The 16,339-nt window shown below is 39.9% G+C and overlaps 1 protein-coding gene across 2 annotated transcripts; it reads left to right on the forward strand.

Annotated features, from left to right (window-relative positions):
• Nucleotides 1–6,560: 6,560 nt before the first annotated feature.
• LOC108702347 (DELTA-thalatoxin-Avl1a) lies at nucleotides 6,561–12,380 on the forward strand. 2 transcript variants are annotated; one of them, XM_041578833.1, is made up of 3 exons: nucleotides 6,561–7,109; nucleotides 8,461–8,616; nucleotides 11,707–12,380. In XM_041578833.1, exons 2-3 carry the CDS (start codon nucleotides 8,507–8,509, stop codon nucleotides 12,116–12,118), a joined length of 522 nt encoding a protein of 173 aa, XP_041434767.1. In that variant the 5' UTR covers nucleotides 6,561–7,109; nucleotides 8,461–8,506; the 3' UTR covers nucleotides 12,119–12,380. The 2 variants fall into 2 exon arrangements, with proteins under 2 accessions (XP_041434767.1, XP_018093308.1); XM_018237819.2 differs by lacking the exon at nucleotides 6,561–7,109 and having other exon boundaries at nucleotides 8,283–8,616.
• The last annotated feature ends 3,959 nt before the right edge of the window (nucleotides 12,381–16,339 follow it).

The raw sequence follows: 16,339 nt of genomic DNA on the forward strand, positions 1-16,339 counted from the left end.
ACTGCCAGGAGGGCCCTTTGTTTTGTATTCCCAGTGGGCTCCCAAGGCTCCAGTCCAACCCTGAAGTCTCAGGGAACCTTTTTTCTTTACGATGAACAGGCTTATTCTCAGAAGTGAACTTTAATGTTGTTCCCCATGATTCTCCAGTGCCCTAATACAGCAACCATAGCCTTCCTGCCAGGCATTTGTACCTAATGAAGTCTTCAAATTCTGCAACTGGAGAACATTGCAATATGATATAATACAAGGGTTGGCTCATGAGATCTAAAGCAGGCCATACATGGGGAAATATAAACTGCCAGTGCAGCACCTTCAGACCAAAAATCAGCCAGATATCGATCGGGCAAGTTTTAAAATGGTGTTGGATGAAGAATGCATTGATGTGGTCCTCGTCTGACTGGTCTCTGTCCTACTGTATGATCTGAGCCTGATTTGGCCCACAAGTCAAACAACGTTGCCAGAGCTGAACTGGATGTGCAATACCAGTAGAGAGAAATATACTGGAGACAGTCGAGCAATAAGATAGGAACATGAAGAGTACAGGGCTGCAGCATAGAGATAGACAGGAGGCCATTCTTGCCCCAACAAATGCTCCCCCCTATGTAAATACACAGGGAGACACTGGTGCACTCACACTCATGTACAACCCCCCTCTATGGCTGCTGATCTACAAAGTCTTTCTGTATCTCAGGTAAGACAATTTCCTTAATGTTCCCTTCATTCCTGGCTGCCCAAGAACATTCTTTCATATTAGAAGCCTGGTGATTATAGGCCAGTAAGTTTGACATCAGTGGTGGGCAAATTATTTGAAGGCTTGTTTGACATTCAAAATGTTGTCCAAGTGAATGGCATTATGAGCAACAATCAGCATGGCTTTATGAAGGATAGTTCATGTCAGACAAATGTAATTGCTTTTTATGATGTGGTAAGTAAGATTCTGGACAGTGGGGGGCAGTAGATGTGATCTATTTGGATTTTGCCAAAGCGTTTGATACTGTGCCCCACAAACGACTGCTTTCTAAACTAAGGTCTGTTGGGCTTAATGAAGTCGTTTGCACATGGATAGGAAACTGGCTACAGGATCGGGTACAGAGGGTGGTTGTTAATGGGACATTCTCTACTTGGAGTAAGGTTCTTAGTGGGGTCCTCAGAGCTCAGTATTGGGTCCACTTTTATTTAACTTGTTCATTAAAGGATAAGTAACCCTTTAAAATAAGAGAATGTTAAGTTGATGAGGGGGCTATTCTAAGAAGTTTTGTACTTTACATTCATTATTTATTTATTATTTATTCCAAGATATTAAGGGATACATGTAATGTTAATATAAATGAATTTTGTTACAACTGCGCCACCTGCTGGTCAGTTTCCCACCAGTCTGACCAAGTAGTCAAGGAAGTTGTCAGGAGAAAGAAAGAGGCTGATGTTCTTCTGCTTAGGAAAGATTTGAGAAAGGTTTCTATGTTTTTCCTGGTTAAATCAGAAAAATTTGAATTTTGATACATAACCCCCTTAAAGAGCACTAGATTTCGAGTTTAAAAGTAAAACAAAAGCTTAACAAATAATAGGGTACAAATCTTGCCCTTTGTGTTTTGTGCTTCTGTACCAGCCCAAGGCAACCACAACCTTTAGCAGTAAAGATCTGTGTCTCCAAAGATGCCCCAGTAGCTCCCCATCTTCTTTTCTGCTGATTCACTGCACATGCTCTGTGCTGCTGTCACTTACTGAGCTTAGGGAGCCACTCACAATATACAGTACACATAGAATAGAAATGTCACAATATAAAGCTGATTAGTAATTTATACAGATAATTACTACATGGCAGCACAGAAACCAGTGCAATTAGCATCAGAATTGAATAATCAGCAAACCTGTAGCATCAGCTTATATTACAGCCAGGGAAGCTCATTTTCTGCTGGATAATTAGTGACGAGCCCTAAGCTTAGCTTCTCAACAGCCAATCAGAGCCCACTGAGCATGTGAGTGTCACAGACACTTTCCAAGATGGTGACCCCCTGTGACAAGTTTGAAGTCCTGGATCATTGCTGCTATTGACAAGCTGAAACTTTAGCCTCGTGCAATAAGTTCTCTATATAAAATAGGGCATTTTTAGCCACATTCATTTTTAGAGTTCAGTTCTCCTTTAAATAATAAGATGGAATGAGGTATGAAAAGATATATTTTTATAATGCACTGAAAGCATTGTGTATTTTAGCTAAAGCTGTTACATAACTGTAGATGAAACTATACCTTTCAGTCTTCATAATGTAGACAATTGTTTCAATCCACTCTAATGTATAAGGTGTGGGTTTAGTCTGAATTCATATGTTGCTGAGAATTTCATGTAAAACTAGTTTGAGAGCACAATATGTCTGCAGTGAGTGTTCCCAATAGGTCACAGGAGTTTATTACATGTACAATTAGAGCTGTACAATGCAGCCCATAGCAGAAAATCCACGGAATCTATTTCAGTTTACTAATAATTAGAATAATCTAGTAGCATTCACTTTCACTAGTGATGGGCGAATTTGCACAGTTTTGCTTCGCCGAAAATTTAGCGAATTGGTTTATGTGGCCTCTGGCTTTCATTATGGCCCTTGGCTTGGGTTAGAGTCCTTGTTTTGGTCCATGGCTTTTTACCATGGTCCTCGGCTCCTGGGTCTGCTGGCCTTTTACAAGGGCCCTTGTTCTGCTGGCCTGTTGCATGAGCCTTTGGCTCATGTGGTCTTTTACCCTTGGCACATTTGTTTGGTTGTCCTTTTACCTGGGTTATTATGGCTGCGGGCCTGTTTTCATGGCCCTTAACTTAGGTGCTTGCTTGCCTTTTACCAGGGTTCTTGGGCTGTTGGCCTTCTCTGTGGCCCCTGGCTAAGGTGGCCGCTAGTTTTTATTATAGTCCTTGTGGGCTTGTGGCTGCCAGTCTTGGCTGTGACCTATGGTGCATAGGTCGCCAGGCTGTGGCTGCTGAGGTGAGGCATGGTTACTATTCTTGCTGTGGCCCTTGGTGGGCATGTCTGTTTGCCTTGCGGCAATCCTTGGCAGGACAACAGCCATTGGTTTTGTCTTGTCTGCAATCCTTGCAGGTATGGTTCTGGTTACACCAGCAGGAGGCATGATTGACTATTTGGTTGGATCTAGCATGGGTTGTACCATCAGCTGGTGTTTGCTCTGAGTTTCACAGCCCATAGCTAATTTTGTTGCTGATTGGTATTCAGCAGCTGTGGTTGGTCATATGTTGACTTACAGCTAACCTTTTCTTCTGCCTTTCATGCATTGTTTTTGGTCTTGTATGCCACTGCTTATTATCAATAAGGCTGGCTTGTGGACCAGGGTTTTGCAAGTTCAACAACTGACGTGCTCCATTGTTGCATGTATGGAAATTGACTTTTGTGTCAGGTGCTAGTGCAGTTGGTTACCTTGTCCCTAAGGGTGGCATTCACAATAGCTGGCTTATTTACTATTGCTTGTGTATTCGAATTCCACTCTGGTTTTTTGCAAACACTTCAGCTGACTGGCATCTTGGCCTGCTAGTGTGACAATGGCCTTGCACATCTATGTGGGAATACATAATAGCTGGCTGGTCCACCACTGGTTGCATGTATGGTGGCTGGCTCTCTGCCAGTGGATTGTGCATCATTGCTGGTTGGTACCAGTTTTTGTAGGCTATAAGCTTCTGGCATGCCTGATTTTGGATTGTGATCCCAGCTGTTGGCTGGTTCACTAGCTTCTATGTATGGTCACAGGTTTGGTTCAGTTTTTGCATAAACTGTATCATTGTGCAGCTTGAGCTGTAGTGGCCTCGGCTTTTGTGGGTGTTTTCTAGAACTGTAATTGGCTTGGGTCCCATTGCTTGCTTATGTAGCAGTTGGCTGGGGCAACAGCATAGCTTACTGGTAGATGGCTTAAGTCACATTGGTTGGTTCAGCAGCTTATCCTTGTGCTGTTGTATACCCAGTTTAGATTTGGTGGTTGGTGGAGCTACTGGGCTGTACCAGCTTGGCTCTACAATGGTTACAATGATATGCTGATTTATGATAAACCAGAGTTGGTGTTCATTTAGTTAAGTCTTCATTAGGTATTATTAGCATGGAGTTAGTGGATCTTGGACTGATCTCTGGTGTAGAGGTGACTCCGGTCAGCACTGGTTTGAGCTGCTTCCATTAAGATGCAGGACCAGGCTAATGTGGGCCAAGTCTTTTTAGGGCCACTTGCTATTGCTGAGGATCGTGTATTTCTCCAGCACTGGTGATAGATGCATTCAAGTTGTGTTTAGTTTCTGATCTGATTGATTTCCTGGTGGTTTCTAGGGTGTTTTAGTTCTGAGATGGCTATTGCCATCATTCTGGTTTTGTCCTAGGGCACCTTTTTTGTTTTAACAGTTGCAGGATTTTTGTTCTTCCCCAGGTGGGGTTTTGTCAGATAACCATATTGCAGGTATCCCTCTAGTCACTGAGGGAACCTTTTTAAACAGAATATGTTTATTCTTAATCTGCAATGCTTGATCCTCAAGTACCGGTCTCTGTAATTTTGTGGTTAATTGTGTAGCTCTTGTTAATCGTTTACCATGTCCTAGGACATGTTGTTCTTGTGCCTTTTATCTACCCTTTTCAGGAGATATACATTTTTTCAGCTCCCCTGTTGGATGGATGTGATGCTGGCCTTTTCTCAGGGCCTCCTTAGCATCAGTTTGGTTTTTGCATTATGTTGCTTATTCCCACCCCTTGTTTTCGGTGCATGGCTTGGTAGATCCCATGTGTACTGACATGGAGGGACGTAGAAGAAATAGAGAATTTTACTTACCTACTTGACGTAAATTCCTTTTCTTCTAGTCCCGACATGTCAGTACAGGGTTTCCCATCCCAATTAATTATTTTGGTTACTGTACTGCTATGGCAAAAGTATAACAGTGGTGAGGAGGAAGTCATGTGGTCTTATAGGTCATGATTCATTTTGATTGGCTATGTTATAGGTCCTACCTCCAGGTCTGGGAGGGGCAATGCCCCATGTGTACTGACATGTCGGGACTAGAAGAAAAGGAATTTACGTCAAGTAGGTAAGTAAAATTCTCTATTTTTATCAGCTGATACAAGATAGTTGGGTGTCTTATATATTTGTAATGTGGGTATGGTGGGTACGTGCTGTACTGTTGTACTGTATGGCAAGGCTGGCAAAATTAGCTCTTTGCAATTGGTCAGTGTTTTAGAGAGAGGGCGGGCAAAGTTGTGTTTGGGCATATTTATCAAGGGTCGAATTTCTAATTGAAAAAACGTCGAAATTCGAATTTAAAAAGACCAACCGAAATTAAGTCAAAGTTTTTATTTTTGGTCGAATAGGTCTGTTTTCGATCGAATAGGTCTGTATTCGGCCGAATTCGAATCACATTAGATCGAATTCGATTCAAAGTTTTCCCCCAAAAAACTTAAGATTTCTCAAGGTCCACCAGATAACATACATAGTAAGTTAGCTTGAAAAAAGACACACGTCCATCAAGTTCAACTTTTTGACTTTTTTTTAACCTGCCTAACTGCCAGTTGACTCCAAGTAGGTTCTAGGAGGTCCCCCATAGGCTAAAACAGCAATTCAGCAGGTTTAAGATGGCGAATGGTCGAAGTTGAATTTTTAAAGAGTATGGGGCATATTTATCAAGGGTCGATTTCGGATTGAAAAAACATTGAAATACGAATTCAAAAAGACCAACCGAAATTAAGTCAAAGTTATTTTTGGTCGAATAGGTCCGTATTTGATCGTTTTCGAATCGTACGAATCGAAGGAAAAGCGCATTCGATCGAATTATATTCAAAGTTTTTCCCCCAAAAAACTTTGATTTTTCAAAGTTCACCAATTGACTCCAAATAGGTTCTAGGAGGTCCACCATAGGCTAAAACAGTAAGTCGGCAGATTGTATATGGCGAATGCTCGAATTAGAATTTTTAAAGAGACAGGGCATGATAAATTTCAATATTCTAATTTTATGCAAATTCAAATCAAATTTGGACTATTCCCTAGTCGAGGTACACAAAAAAAAACTTGTAATTAGAATGATAAATTTCGATATTTGAATTGTCAAATTTTTTTCAAATTCAAATCGAATTTGGACTATTCCCTAGTCAAAGTACACAAAAAATAGCTCGAAATTCAATTTATTTTTTCATTCGAAAATTCACCTCGACCTTTGATAAAAATCTGCCCCTTAATGTATGACAGTGATTCTGTTTGTAATAGAGAAAGCACACACACACGTAAAGAAGATCGTCTATGCATGCGCCTATTGAGAATCCTTTGCCTTTCACAACTATGTGGTCTTGGTCATGAGGAGGGTGCATTGCATTTTTGTTTTCTACAATTAGCCCTTTTGTGGAAACTTAAGATTTGGAACTAGTTAAGGGCTTACAAGTTAAATGTAATTGGAGCAGTGTAGCAGAGTAAAACTATGCCTTTCCATAGACCCATTATTTCCTTTAGACATTTCTTGTGCTTTAACTAGTTTAGTTTTACTTAGTCTCTGCACTCTCTCCAGCTCATTTATATCTCTTTTAAGGACTGGAGTCCAAAACTGCCCCCATACTCCAGATGAGGCCTCACCAGGGACCTATAAAGAGGCATAATTATGTTTTCATCCCTTGAGTTAATGCCCTTTTTTATAGAAGAAAGAACTTTATTAGCTGAGTGACACTGTCTAAACATACACAGTATGTTATCCACAAAAATCCCCAGATCTCCCCAACACACTGCCATTTAGAGTATAAAATTTATATTATTCCTGCCAACTGCCAGTTTAGTCAAATCCCTATGCAAAGTGGTAGCATCCTGCGAGGAAGTTCTGCACAGCAAATATGAAAATATTTCTTCCAATGCCCACCCCAGGATCTTTTAAGCTCAGTAGAGTGTTCTGTGAGTCTATAGTTACATAGTGACTGAACTGTATTTAGGACACAGCTGGTGTTGTTTAATTCTTTATGTTTTAGCAAATACCTTCAAAGGAGGAGCCCTAGTGTTAATCCGATAACTTGTTTGCTAAAATAACACAGAGAATGAACAAGTATAAATACTTCTGTTTCACTTTGTGATCTCCACACGCACAGAAATCAATTGTCTGTGTAGAACAAGGCAAGGTAAGAGTCGCATTCCCCCATTCAAGCAAATTACCTTTTTCACTAAATGTTCCATCTAGATATTTCCATAAGTATAGATAGATGCTTGACTTTTTCCAACTTTAGCTTTTTTCAGTTTCTGTTTTTTCTGTAGATTTCTGATGCTTGGGGCTTCTAAAGCTACACCTACCTGTACTTACCAAGGGGGTAATTGATTACAACTAATTTTTAGTGAAATTGTATAAGGGAAAAAACCCTCACATTTTTAGATTTATTATGTCCCGATTTGGATATGTTTCCAAATCCAAAACTACTCCATCTAAAACCTGTTGAATTGATGTAAAAGTCAATGGAAGCTGTTCCTTTAACCATTTGAAGATGTTTTTAACCTTTAACCTTCACAAATTTTGGGGTGTTTGATGCTGGTTTTCACTCGGATAATTTGATTTGTTTGCGACAATTTGAAAAAGTCGATCGATTCTGATTTACTCTTCCTTTTGTTTCGTTTTTTTCTTGGATGGTTGGGTTTGTTTTTTAAAAAAAGTGAGAAAGTTGAGTTTCTGTAAATATCCATCTAATGACTAAGACTACTCTATCCTGTCCATGCAAATTAAAGGGATCCTGTCATCGGAAAACATGTTTTTTTCAAAACACATCAGTTAATAGTGCTGCTCCAGCAGACTTCTGCACTGAAATCCATTTCTCAAAAGAGCAAACAGATTTTTTTATATTCAATTTTGAAATCTGACATGGGGCTAGACATTTTGTCAGTTTCCCAGCTGCCCCCAGTCATGTGACTTGTGCCTGCACTTTAGGAGAGAAATGCTTTCTGGCCGGCTGCTGTTTTGTCTTCTTAATGTAACTGAATGTGTCTCAGTGGGACATGGGTTTTTACTATTGAGTGTTGTTCTTAGATCTACCAGGCAGCTGTTATCTTGTGTTAGGGAGCTGTTATCTGGTTACCTTCCCATTGTTCTGTTGTTTGGCTGCTGGGGGGGGGAAGGGAGGGGGTTGATATCACTCCAACTTGCAGTACAGCAGTAAATAGTGATTGAAGTTTATCAGAGCACAAGTCACATGACTTGGGCAGCTGGGAAATTGACAATATGTCTAGCCCCATGTCAGATTTCAAAATTGAATATAAAAAAATCTGTTTGCTCTTTTGAGAAATGGATTTCAGCAGATCAGCAGTATTAATTGATTCATTTTGAAAAAAAAAAAAATTCCCATGACAGTATCCCTTTAATGTGTGAGCTCTCACTGTCCAAGTTATGATGAGCTTTTTATGGGGTTGGATTTGGTTTAAATAAATAATAGATGAGAGGCAGTAGGTTGGTTCTAACTGTCACCTACATTTGTATTTGTTGTGCAGAGATCACTAGCCAAGAAAATACAACTCCAGCAGGAGGAGGCCAAAGATGACCATGCAGATGCCAATGGTTGAATTACTTTCCAAAGTGGATTCAGGAAGATGTGTGGGTATTGAAATAGCCAACAAGACCAGATCTATCACCTTATCTTCTCCAAGGTAAATTATGGTGCAAACATCGACATGGCTCACATTGCATGAATACAGTATGGTAATGATCTATTCAGACACCGTGGAAACATGATGAGCTATGTAAGTCATTATTGCTAGACAAAATGTGCTCCATCTCTACTAGATTATGTAACATAGAATGCAGCCTTATAGAGGTATGGAATCCATTATCCGGAAACCTGTTATCCAGAAAGCTCCGAATTACAGAAAGGCTGTCTCCCATAGACTCCATTATTAAATAATTCCCAATTTTTTCTGTGTAATAATAAAACAGTACTTTGCACTTGATCCCAACTAAGATATAATTAATCCTTATTGGAAGCAAAACCAGCCTATTGGGTTTATTTCATGATTACATGATTTTCTAGTAGACTTAAAGGGGACCTGTCACCCCAATAAATACTTCCCAAATCCTATTTTATGATGTTAGTCAAGCGAAATAAAGTTCACTTACACTATACAAATGATTTAAATCTTCTTTAGTTTAGTCTTGAACTTCACAATCAAATCAAACAGACAGGAGCCATTTTGTGGATACTGTTATTAAGCCAAGCTCTGTGTCATGCTGAAATCTTGTTAATGCAGAACAGAATGGGGCACCCAAAGCCCCTGCCCAATCACTGGCTACACAATTAGATAGTGGGGAGGAATGTTAGAAATGCACTGGCATGCAGAATGGAATGTGAAAGATTGCCTGCCCCGCCTCTATGCCTAAGACATAGAGGCAGGGCAGGCAATATATAATTGACAGCTGAGATTTTAAAATACATTTATAACTGATATGGATACTAGTAAATAAATTATTTGGGTTTCATGTGTAATTTGAAAATTACTTTGCTTATACAGCTTTTTATGTCTGGGTGTCTGATATGACGATCCCCTTTAATTTATAAAAACTGTCAAAATAAAAAGCAATTGTAAAAATGTCTGAAATGTGAAAATAATTAAAACTGAAAAAAAGTGTGGAATTTGTGCTATCCCAGTGCTCAATATTAAAGGATAAGTAAACCTTTAAAATAAGTGAATGTAAAATTGATGAGGGGGCTATTCTAAGCACTTTTGTCATTTACATTCATTGTTTATTTATTTTTTATTCCAATATATCAAAGGATACATGTACTGTTAATATTAATTAATGTTAATTAATTTTCCTCTAACAGCGCCACCTGCTGTAACCCCCCCCCCCATTTAAAAGCTGGAAAGAGTCAGATGAAGAAGTCAAATAATTCAAAAACTATTTAAAAAAAAGCCAAAATAAATTGAAAAGTTGTTAAGAATTAGGCATTCTCCAACATACTAACTTAATTTAAAGGTGAACCACCCCTTTAACAGTAGTATACTATTTATTATTATTACAACCTAATGGTGCAATAGTATTTTATTACAGTGTGCCTAAATTCACTATTTGTTGAAATGTGATGTAAAACATTGGGAATATTGTACTTTATTTGCATAAATATTCAATTTAATCTTTTAAAGAGCCAGCTTTTTTATTTCTAGCAATATCACATTTAAGTTTTTGTGGTGAGTGGGTAGCAGTTTGCATGGTATCTGGGAACATTCCTAGAAGCAGATTAGCTCCAGGCTCCCCATGTTCATCAGATGCACAGCGATTGAGATCAAGGCCGCTGTGGTGGCAACATACCACAGGTATGGGATCCGTTATCCGGAAACCAATTATCCAGAAAGCTCCAAATTACGGAATGGCTGTCTCCCATGGGCTCCATTATAATGAAATAATCCAATTTTTAAAAAGGATTTCCTTTTTCTGTGTAATGTTCTATGTAACAGTAGATTGTAGATCACAACTAAGTGCAACAGTTGGCACCCTGAATCTAGAACCAATGCCAATCACCCTGGTCTCGGCTCGTGCTTTCGCCTGTAGCAGACGCCTTTGGCCTCGGGAGGAACCCTCAGCTACTCAGATACCTCCAGGTCTTAAAACGAGAGGTGCAAAGTGAAAGGTTCTAAACAAGTGAAGGGGCACAACTGTGAGCAAAGTCTTTGGGCAGAAGGTCGTGGTACAAGGCGTAAGGCAAAATAGTAGTCAGATCAGGCTGGGTTGAGGCAGGCAGAGAATAAGAGTAGTCAGGCAGGCAAGGGTCAAACCAGGAGATCAATCAGAAAGGATGTAGTCAGTAATCAGGCAAGGGTCAGGATCCGGTGGTCAGAATAGTCAAAAAGCCAGGCAGGGGTCACAACAGGAATCAAAACAGGTTCAGACAGATCAGCTTAAAGCTCAGAAGCACCAGGAACAAAACCCTAATAAGCTATTTATACTTTTACATTTTTGCGCCATTGCGAGCTGCCAGCGCGCCTGCGCCTTTAATTCATGCGGAGAAGCGCGCCGAGCGTGCCCTACGGAACCAGCGCCTGAGGAGAAACAGGAGGACAGCTTGGTGGGTGTCCCCACCGCACGGGAGGGTGAGTTGTCACACTAAGATATAATTAATCCTTATTAGAAGCATAACCAGCCTATTGGGGTTTTTTAATGTTTACATTATTTTCTAGTAGCCTTAAGGTATGAAGATCCAAACTATGGAAAGATCAGTTGTACGGAAAACACCAGGTCCTGAGCATTCTGGATAACAGGTCCCATACCTGTACTGTGGGCTGATTTTTATTAACATGGACTGGCCATCTGGTTACAATTTATTATTAATGGATAGCGATGCAACAAGAAATTATTGTAAGAGGCTTTAATTAGAAGCCTGCTAGTCTCTCTATTTTTGGAAAGGGAGGGTGGGTTCCAGGGGTCAGTGACCCTGACAACCAGATCATTTTTCATTTGCAGGCCAGGAATAAGGTAGATTAAAAAGTTGTTTGAAAAGATGAAATATTATGGACTTAAAGGAATAAATCTTGTTAAGCGGTGCGTTAAATAATAAAAGGTGCAAAGTGCGCTGTTTGTCATGGACAGCAAAATGAAACAATCCTAACATTAAACCTTGTATCGGTTGCTATGAGTAACTGCAATTGAGCAAAACTAGTGATTTTAATTTTTTATAGTGTATGAGCACTTTTATTGGCATTTTAAGAAATACTGTAAAAGTGACAGCATTCTCATTGTTATTGCAGCACTTACTGTGAAAGTGGCTACTCGCATTCTCCACCACCTCCCAGCATCTCTCCTGGCACCGTGGATCGCTGTATATTTGTGAAAACACCATCAACGACCTGTGGCAGCGTGGGAGTTGTGACTTATTGTCTCTCTAACTCACAAACCGTTGCCATTCTCTTCTCAAACCCCTACGACTATACTTTATACAGCATATACTTTGGGGTATTGATCACTGATCACAGCCCTAAGGCTGACTATGAGCTTTACAATGAGATGTACTGCAATAAAGTACAAAGCTCGCAATTTAAACGTGCTCGGGTGAGTAAAAACTCAAGGGACTTGGAGGTTTCTCATGGGCAGGTGAAAGTTTTAGCCACAATGTCAAATGACACCAAGTCTATATTGAGAGTGGAGATTGTAGATGCCTAAATAGGCCACAAAACTATTCATCAGTGATCTGACTTATTAACTGAACTGCTAAACTGCTCAATACAGTTACCCACAGGCACCAATCAGAGCTTTTTATTTCTACTTTGCAGTTCATGAACAAAAATGATTGTGAATGCTAACGTCAGTTCAGTAATTCAATAATTCAGTAATTCAGTAATTAGCCCACAAAGCTTAAAGGAAAACTATACCCACAAACAATGTATGTTTCTATAAAAAGATATTGCATAAAACAGCTCATGTGTAAAACCCTGCTTCATGTAAATAAACCATTTTCATAATATAATACTTTTTTAGTAGTGTGTGCCATTGGGTAATCATAAATAGAAAATTGCGATTTTAAGAAATAAGGGATCCTATGATTCATGGTGCACAGAAAGCAACCATTCATGTTAGGTCACATGAGCCAATAAACAGACAGGGTTCTGTCTTTTACTTCCACATTTCTTCCTGTTACAGTTAGAGCTGCAGTATTTCTGGTCAGGTGATCTCTTCCTGTTACAGTTAGAGCTGCAGTATTTCTGGTCAGGTGATCTCTTCCTGTTACAGTTAGAGCTGCAGTATTTCTGGTCAGGTGATCTCTTCCTGTTACAGTTAGAGCTGCAGTATTTCTGGTCAGGTGATCTCTTCCTGTAACAGTTAGAGCTGCAGTATTTCTGGTCAGGTGATCTCTTCCTGTTACAGTTAGAGCTGTAGTATTTCTGGTCAGGTGATCTCTTCCTGTTACAGTTAGAGTTGTAGTATTTCTGGTCAGGTGATATCTTCCTGTTACAGTTAGAGCTGTAATATTTCTGGTCATCTGATCTCTTCCTGTTACAGTTAGAGCTGCAGTGTTTCTGGTCAGGTGATCTCTTTCTGTTACAGTTAGAGCTGCAGTGTTTCTGGTCAGGTGATCTCTTCCTGTTACAGTTTACAGTTAGAGCTGTAGTATTTCTGGGCAGGTGATCTCTTCCTGTTACAATTTACAGTTAGAGCTGCAGTATTTCTGGTCAGGTGATCTCTTCCCGTTACAGCTAGAGCTGCAGTATTTCTGGTCAGGTGATCTCTTACTGTTACAGTTAGAGCTGCAGTATTTCTGGTCAGGTGATCTCTTACTGTTACAGTTAGAGCTGCAGTATTTCTGGGCAGGTGATCTCTTCCTGATACAATTTACAGTTAGAGCTGCAGTATTTCTGGTCAGGTGATCTCTTCCCGTTACAGCTAGAGCTGCAGTATTTCTGGTCAGGTGATCTCTTACTGTTACAGTTAGAGCTGCAGTATTTCTGGTCAGGTGATCTCTTCCAGTTACAGTTAGAGCTGCAGTATTTCTGGTCAGGTGATCTCTTCCTGTTACAGTTAGAGCTCCAGTATTTCTGGTCAGGTGATCTCTTCCTGTTACAGTTAGAGCTCCAGTATTTCTGGTCAGGTGATCTCTTCCTGTTACAGTTAGAGCTGCAGTATTTCTGGGCAGGTGATCTCTTCCTGTTACAGTTAGAGCTGCAGTATTTCTGGTCAGGTGATCTCTTCCTGTTACAGTTAGAGCTGCAGTATTTCTGGTCAGGTGATCTCTTCCCATTACAGTTAGAGCTGCAGTATTTCTGGTCAGGTGATCTCTTCCTGTTACAGTTAGAGCTGCAGTATTTCTGGGCAGGTGATCTCTTCCTGTTACAGTTAGAGCTGCATTATTTCTGGTCAGGTGATCTCTGAGTCAGCACACAGACCATCGCAAATTGGGGGCTCAAGGGAAAATAAGTAAATGGGCAATACTTACTTAAATAAATATATCAGTTTGGTAAGATACTTTAATATGCTACTTAATATTATATAAAATCTGTTGAAGGAAAAAGAAGTAAATGGGCAATACTTACTTAAATAAATATATCAGTTTGGTAAGATACTTTAATATGCTACTTAATATTATATAAAATCTGTTGCTGAGGTATTCATTTTGGGGGTATTCATTTAATGGCCAAGGCTTATGTCAACTATTAAGATACTTATAGCTAGCAATTGTTTTATAGGACATGGGCAGTGCCAGTATAGGGGCCACTCAAGTAATGAGAAAGTCTCTTGTTCCTTGCAGTTTATCTACTAATCACCATACTATAACAAAATTAGGGATGCACCGAATCCACTTTTTTGGATTCGGCCGAACCCCCGAATCCTTTGTGAAAGATTGGGCCGAATACTGAACCGAATCCAAACCCTAATTTGCATATGCAAATTAGGGGTGAGAATGGGAAAACATTTTTTGCTTCCTTGTTTTCTGACAAAAAGTCATGCAATTTCCCTCCCCACCCCTAATTTGCATATGCAAATTAGTATTCGGTTCGGCCGGGCTGAAGGATTTGGCCTAATCCTGCTGAAAAAGGCCGAATCCTGACCAAATCCCGAACCGAATCCTGGATTTGGTGCATCCCTAAACAAAATATATAATACTCATGTAATAGGTGATATTTTCATAGAAAACTTTAAACAGATACAAACCTAAGTACACACATAGAACCTGTTATCCAGAATGCTCGAGACCTGGGATAATCCAGATTTGGGATATTTCTGTAATTTGTAACTCCGTTCTTGTTAACTAAAAAATTATTTAAATATTAAATAAATCCAGTACGATTGTTTTGCTTCCAATAAGGATTAATTATATCTTAGTTGGGATCAAGTACAAAATACTGTTTTATTATTACACAGAAAAAGGAAATCATTTTTAAAAATTTGGATTATTTGAATAAAATGGAGGCTATGGGTGATGGCCCTCTCATAATTCAGAGCTTTTTTGATAATGGATCCCATACCTGTGTTAGCTTTAGGATTCAGGATGCATCCATAGATAGTCCTTAAAGATACACTGGCCAATTAAAGTAGCGTTAGACATCAAAACAAGGCCACAATCGTGCAAAATCCACAGGCCACTACACTATATATTGAAGCGCAGAGACACTTGACACTTGGACGGCACTTGAATTGACCGCAGCCTCCATTAGGCCACATTTGACTGAAAAGTCGTCCTCTTCTCCTGTCCCTACCTTGTGTGTCATTTTGAGGCGGGATGTGCAGCCTGAATTGGGGTTTTGTCCTTACCGTTTTTATCTGGCACCCAATGGGTTATTTTTTAAAGTCTGAATGCCAAAAACTTGAAAAATTCGAGTTTTTCTTACTATAAAATCAGAATTTTTAGTGAACTAGCTTATCAACGCTCATGGCAAGTTCAGTTCTACTGGAAATTCTACTTGTACAGGAGAACTAATACCTTTAGATGATCATGTCTCTGTATTTTATATACTGTACCAGCCAGATGTTCAGCAGCCCTAGAACAGTAATGATCCAGGCTTTCAAAATTCACAGTAGCTCGGGATCATGTGACATTGTTAGGCCATATTTTGAGTGTCACGGACACTGCACATGCTCTGTGTTTTCCGGATAAATTTTAAAGGATAAGAAAACCTTTAAAATAAGTGAATGTAAAATTGATGAGAGTGCTATTTATTCTAAGGACTTTTGTCATTTACATTCATTATTTATTTATTTTTTATTCCAAGATAAGGGATACATGTTAGTGATATGCGGGTCGTGTTTTTTTCTTGTCCCTAACCCGCCCTCCCTCAGTCCATGCTCGCACGCATCCGACTTCCCGATTCCCTTTATAGACCCGCGCCACCTAGCACCGCTGATGATGTCACAAAAGGGGCGGAGCGAGCAGGCACACAGCTATAAAGCTGGAAGATGGCATTTGAAGGTGGCGGGCGGGGAGAGCAGGAGAAGAGCTCAACACGCGAAGAGGGGTGTGAGGTCGGCCCGAACCCACCTGACCCATGGGTATCGGCCTGGCCCGCACATCGCTAATACATGTATTGTTATTATTGATGAATTTTGTTCCAAAAGCACCACCTACTGGTCAGTTTCCCACCAGTCTGACCACCAAGTAGTCAAGGAAGTTGTCAAGAAAGAGGCTGCTCTGATGTTCTTCTGCTTAGGAAAGATTAGAGAGAGGTTTCTATGTTTTTCCTAATCAGAAAAACATAAGAGCAGCCTCTTTCTTTCTCCTGACAACTTCCTTGACTACTTGCTGGTCAGACTGGTGGGAAACTGACCAGCAGGTGGCGCTGTTGTAACAAAATTCATTCATATTACCAGCACATGTATCCCTTAATATCTTGGAATAAATAAATTATGAATGCAAATGACAAAAGTGCTTAGAATAGCCCCCTCATCAATTTT

This window comes from Xenopus laevis, chromosome 9_10S (assembly GCF_017654675.1).
Source record: "Xenopus laevis strain J_2021 chromosome 9_10S, Xenopus_laevis_v10.1, whole genome shotgun sequence".
Lineage (NCBI taxonomy): Eukaryota > Metazoa > Chordata > Amphibia > Anura > Pipidae > Xenopus > Xenopus laevis.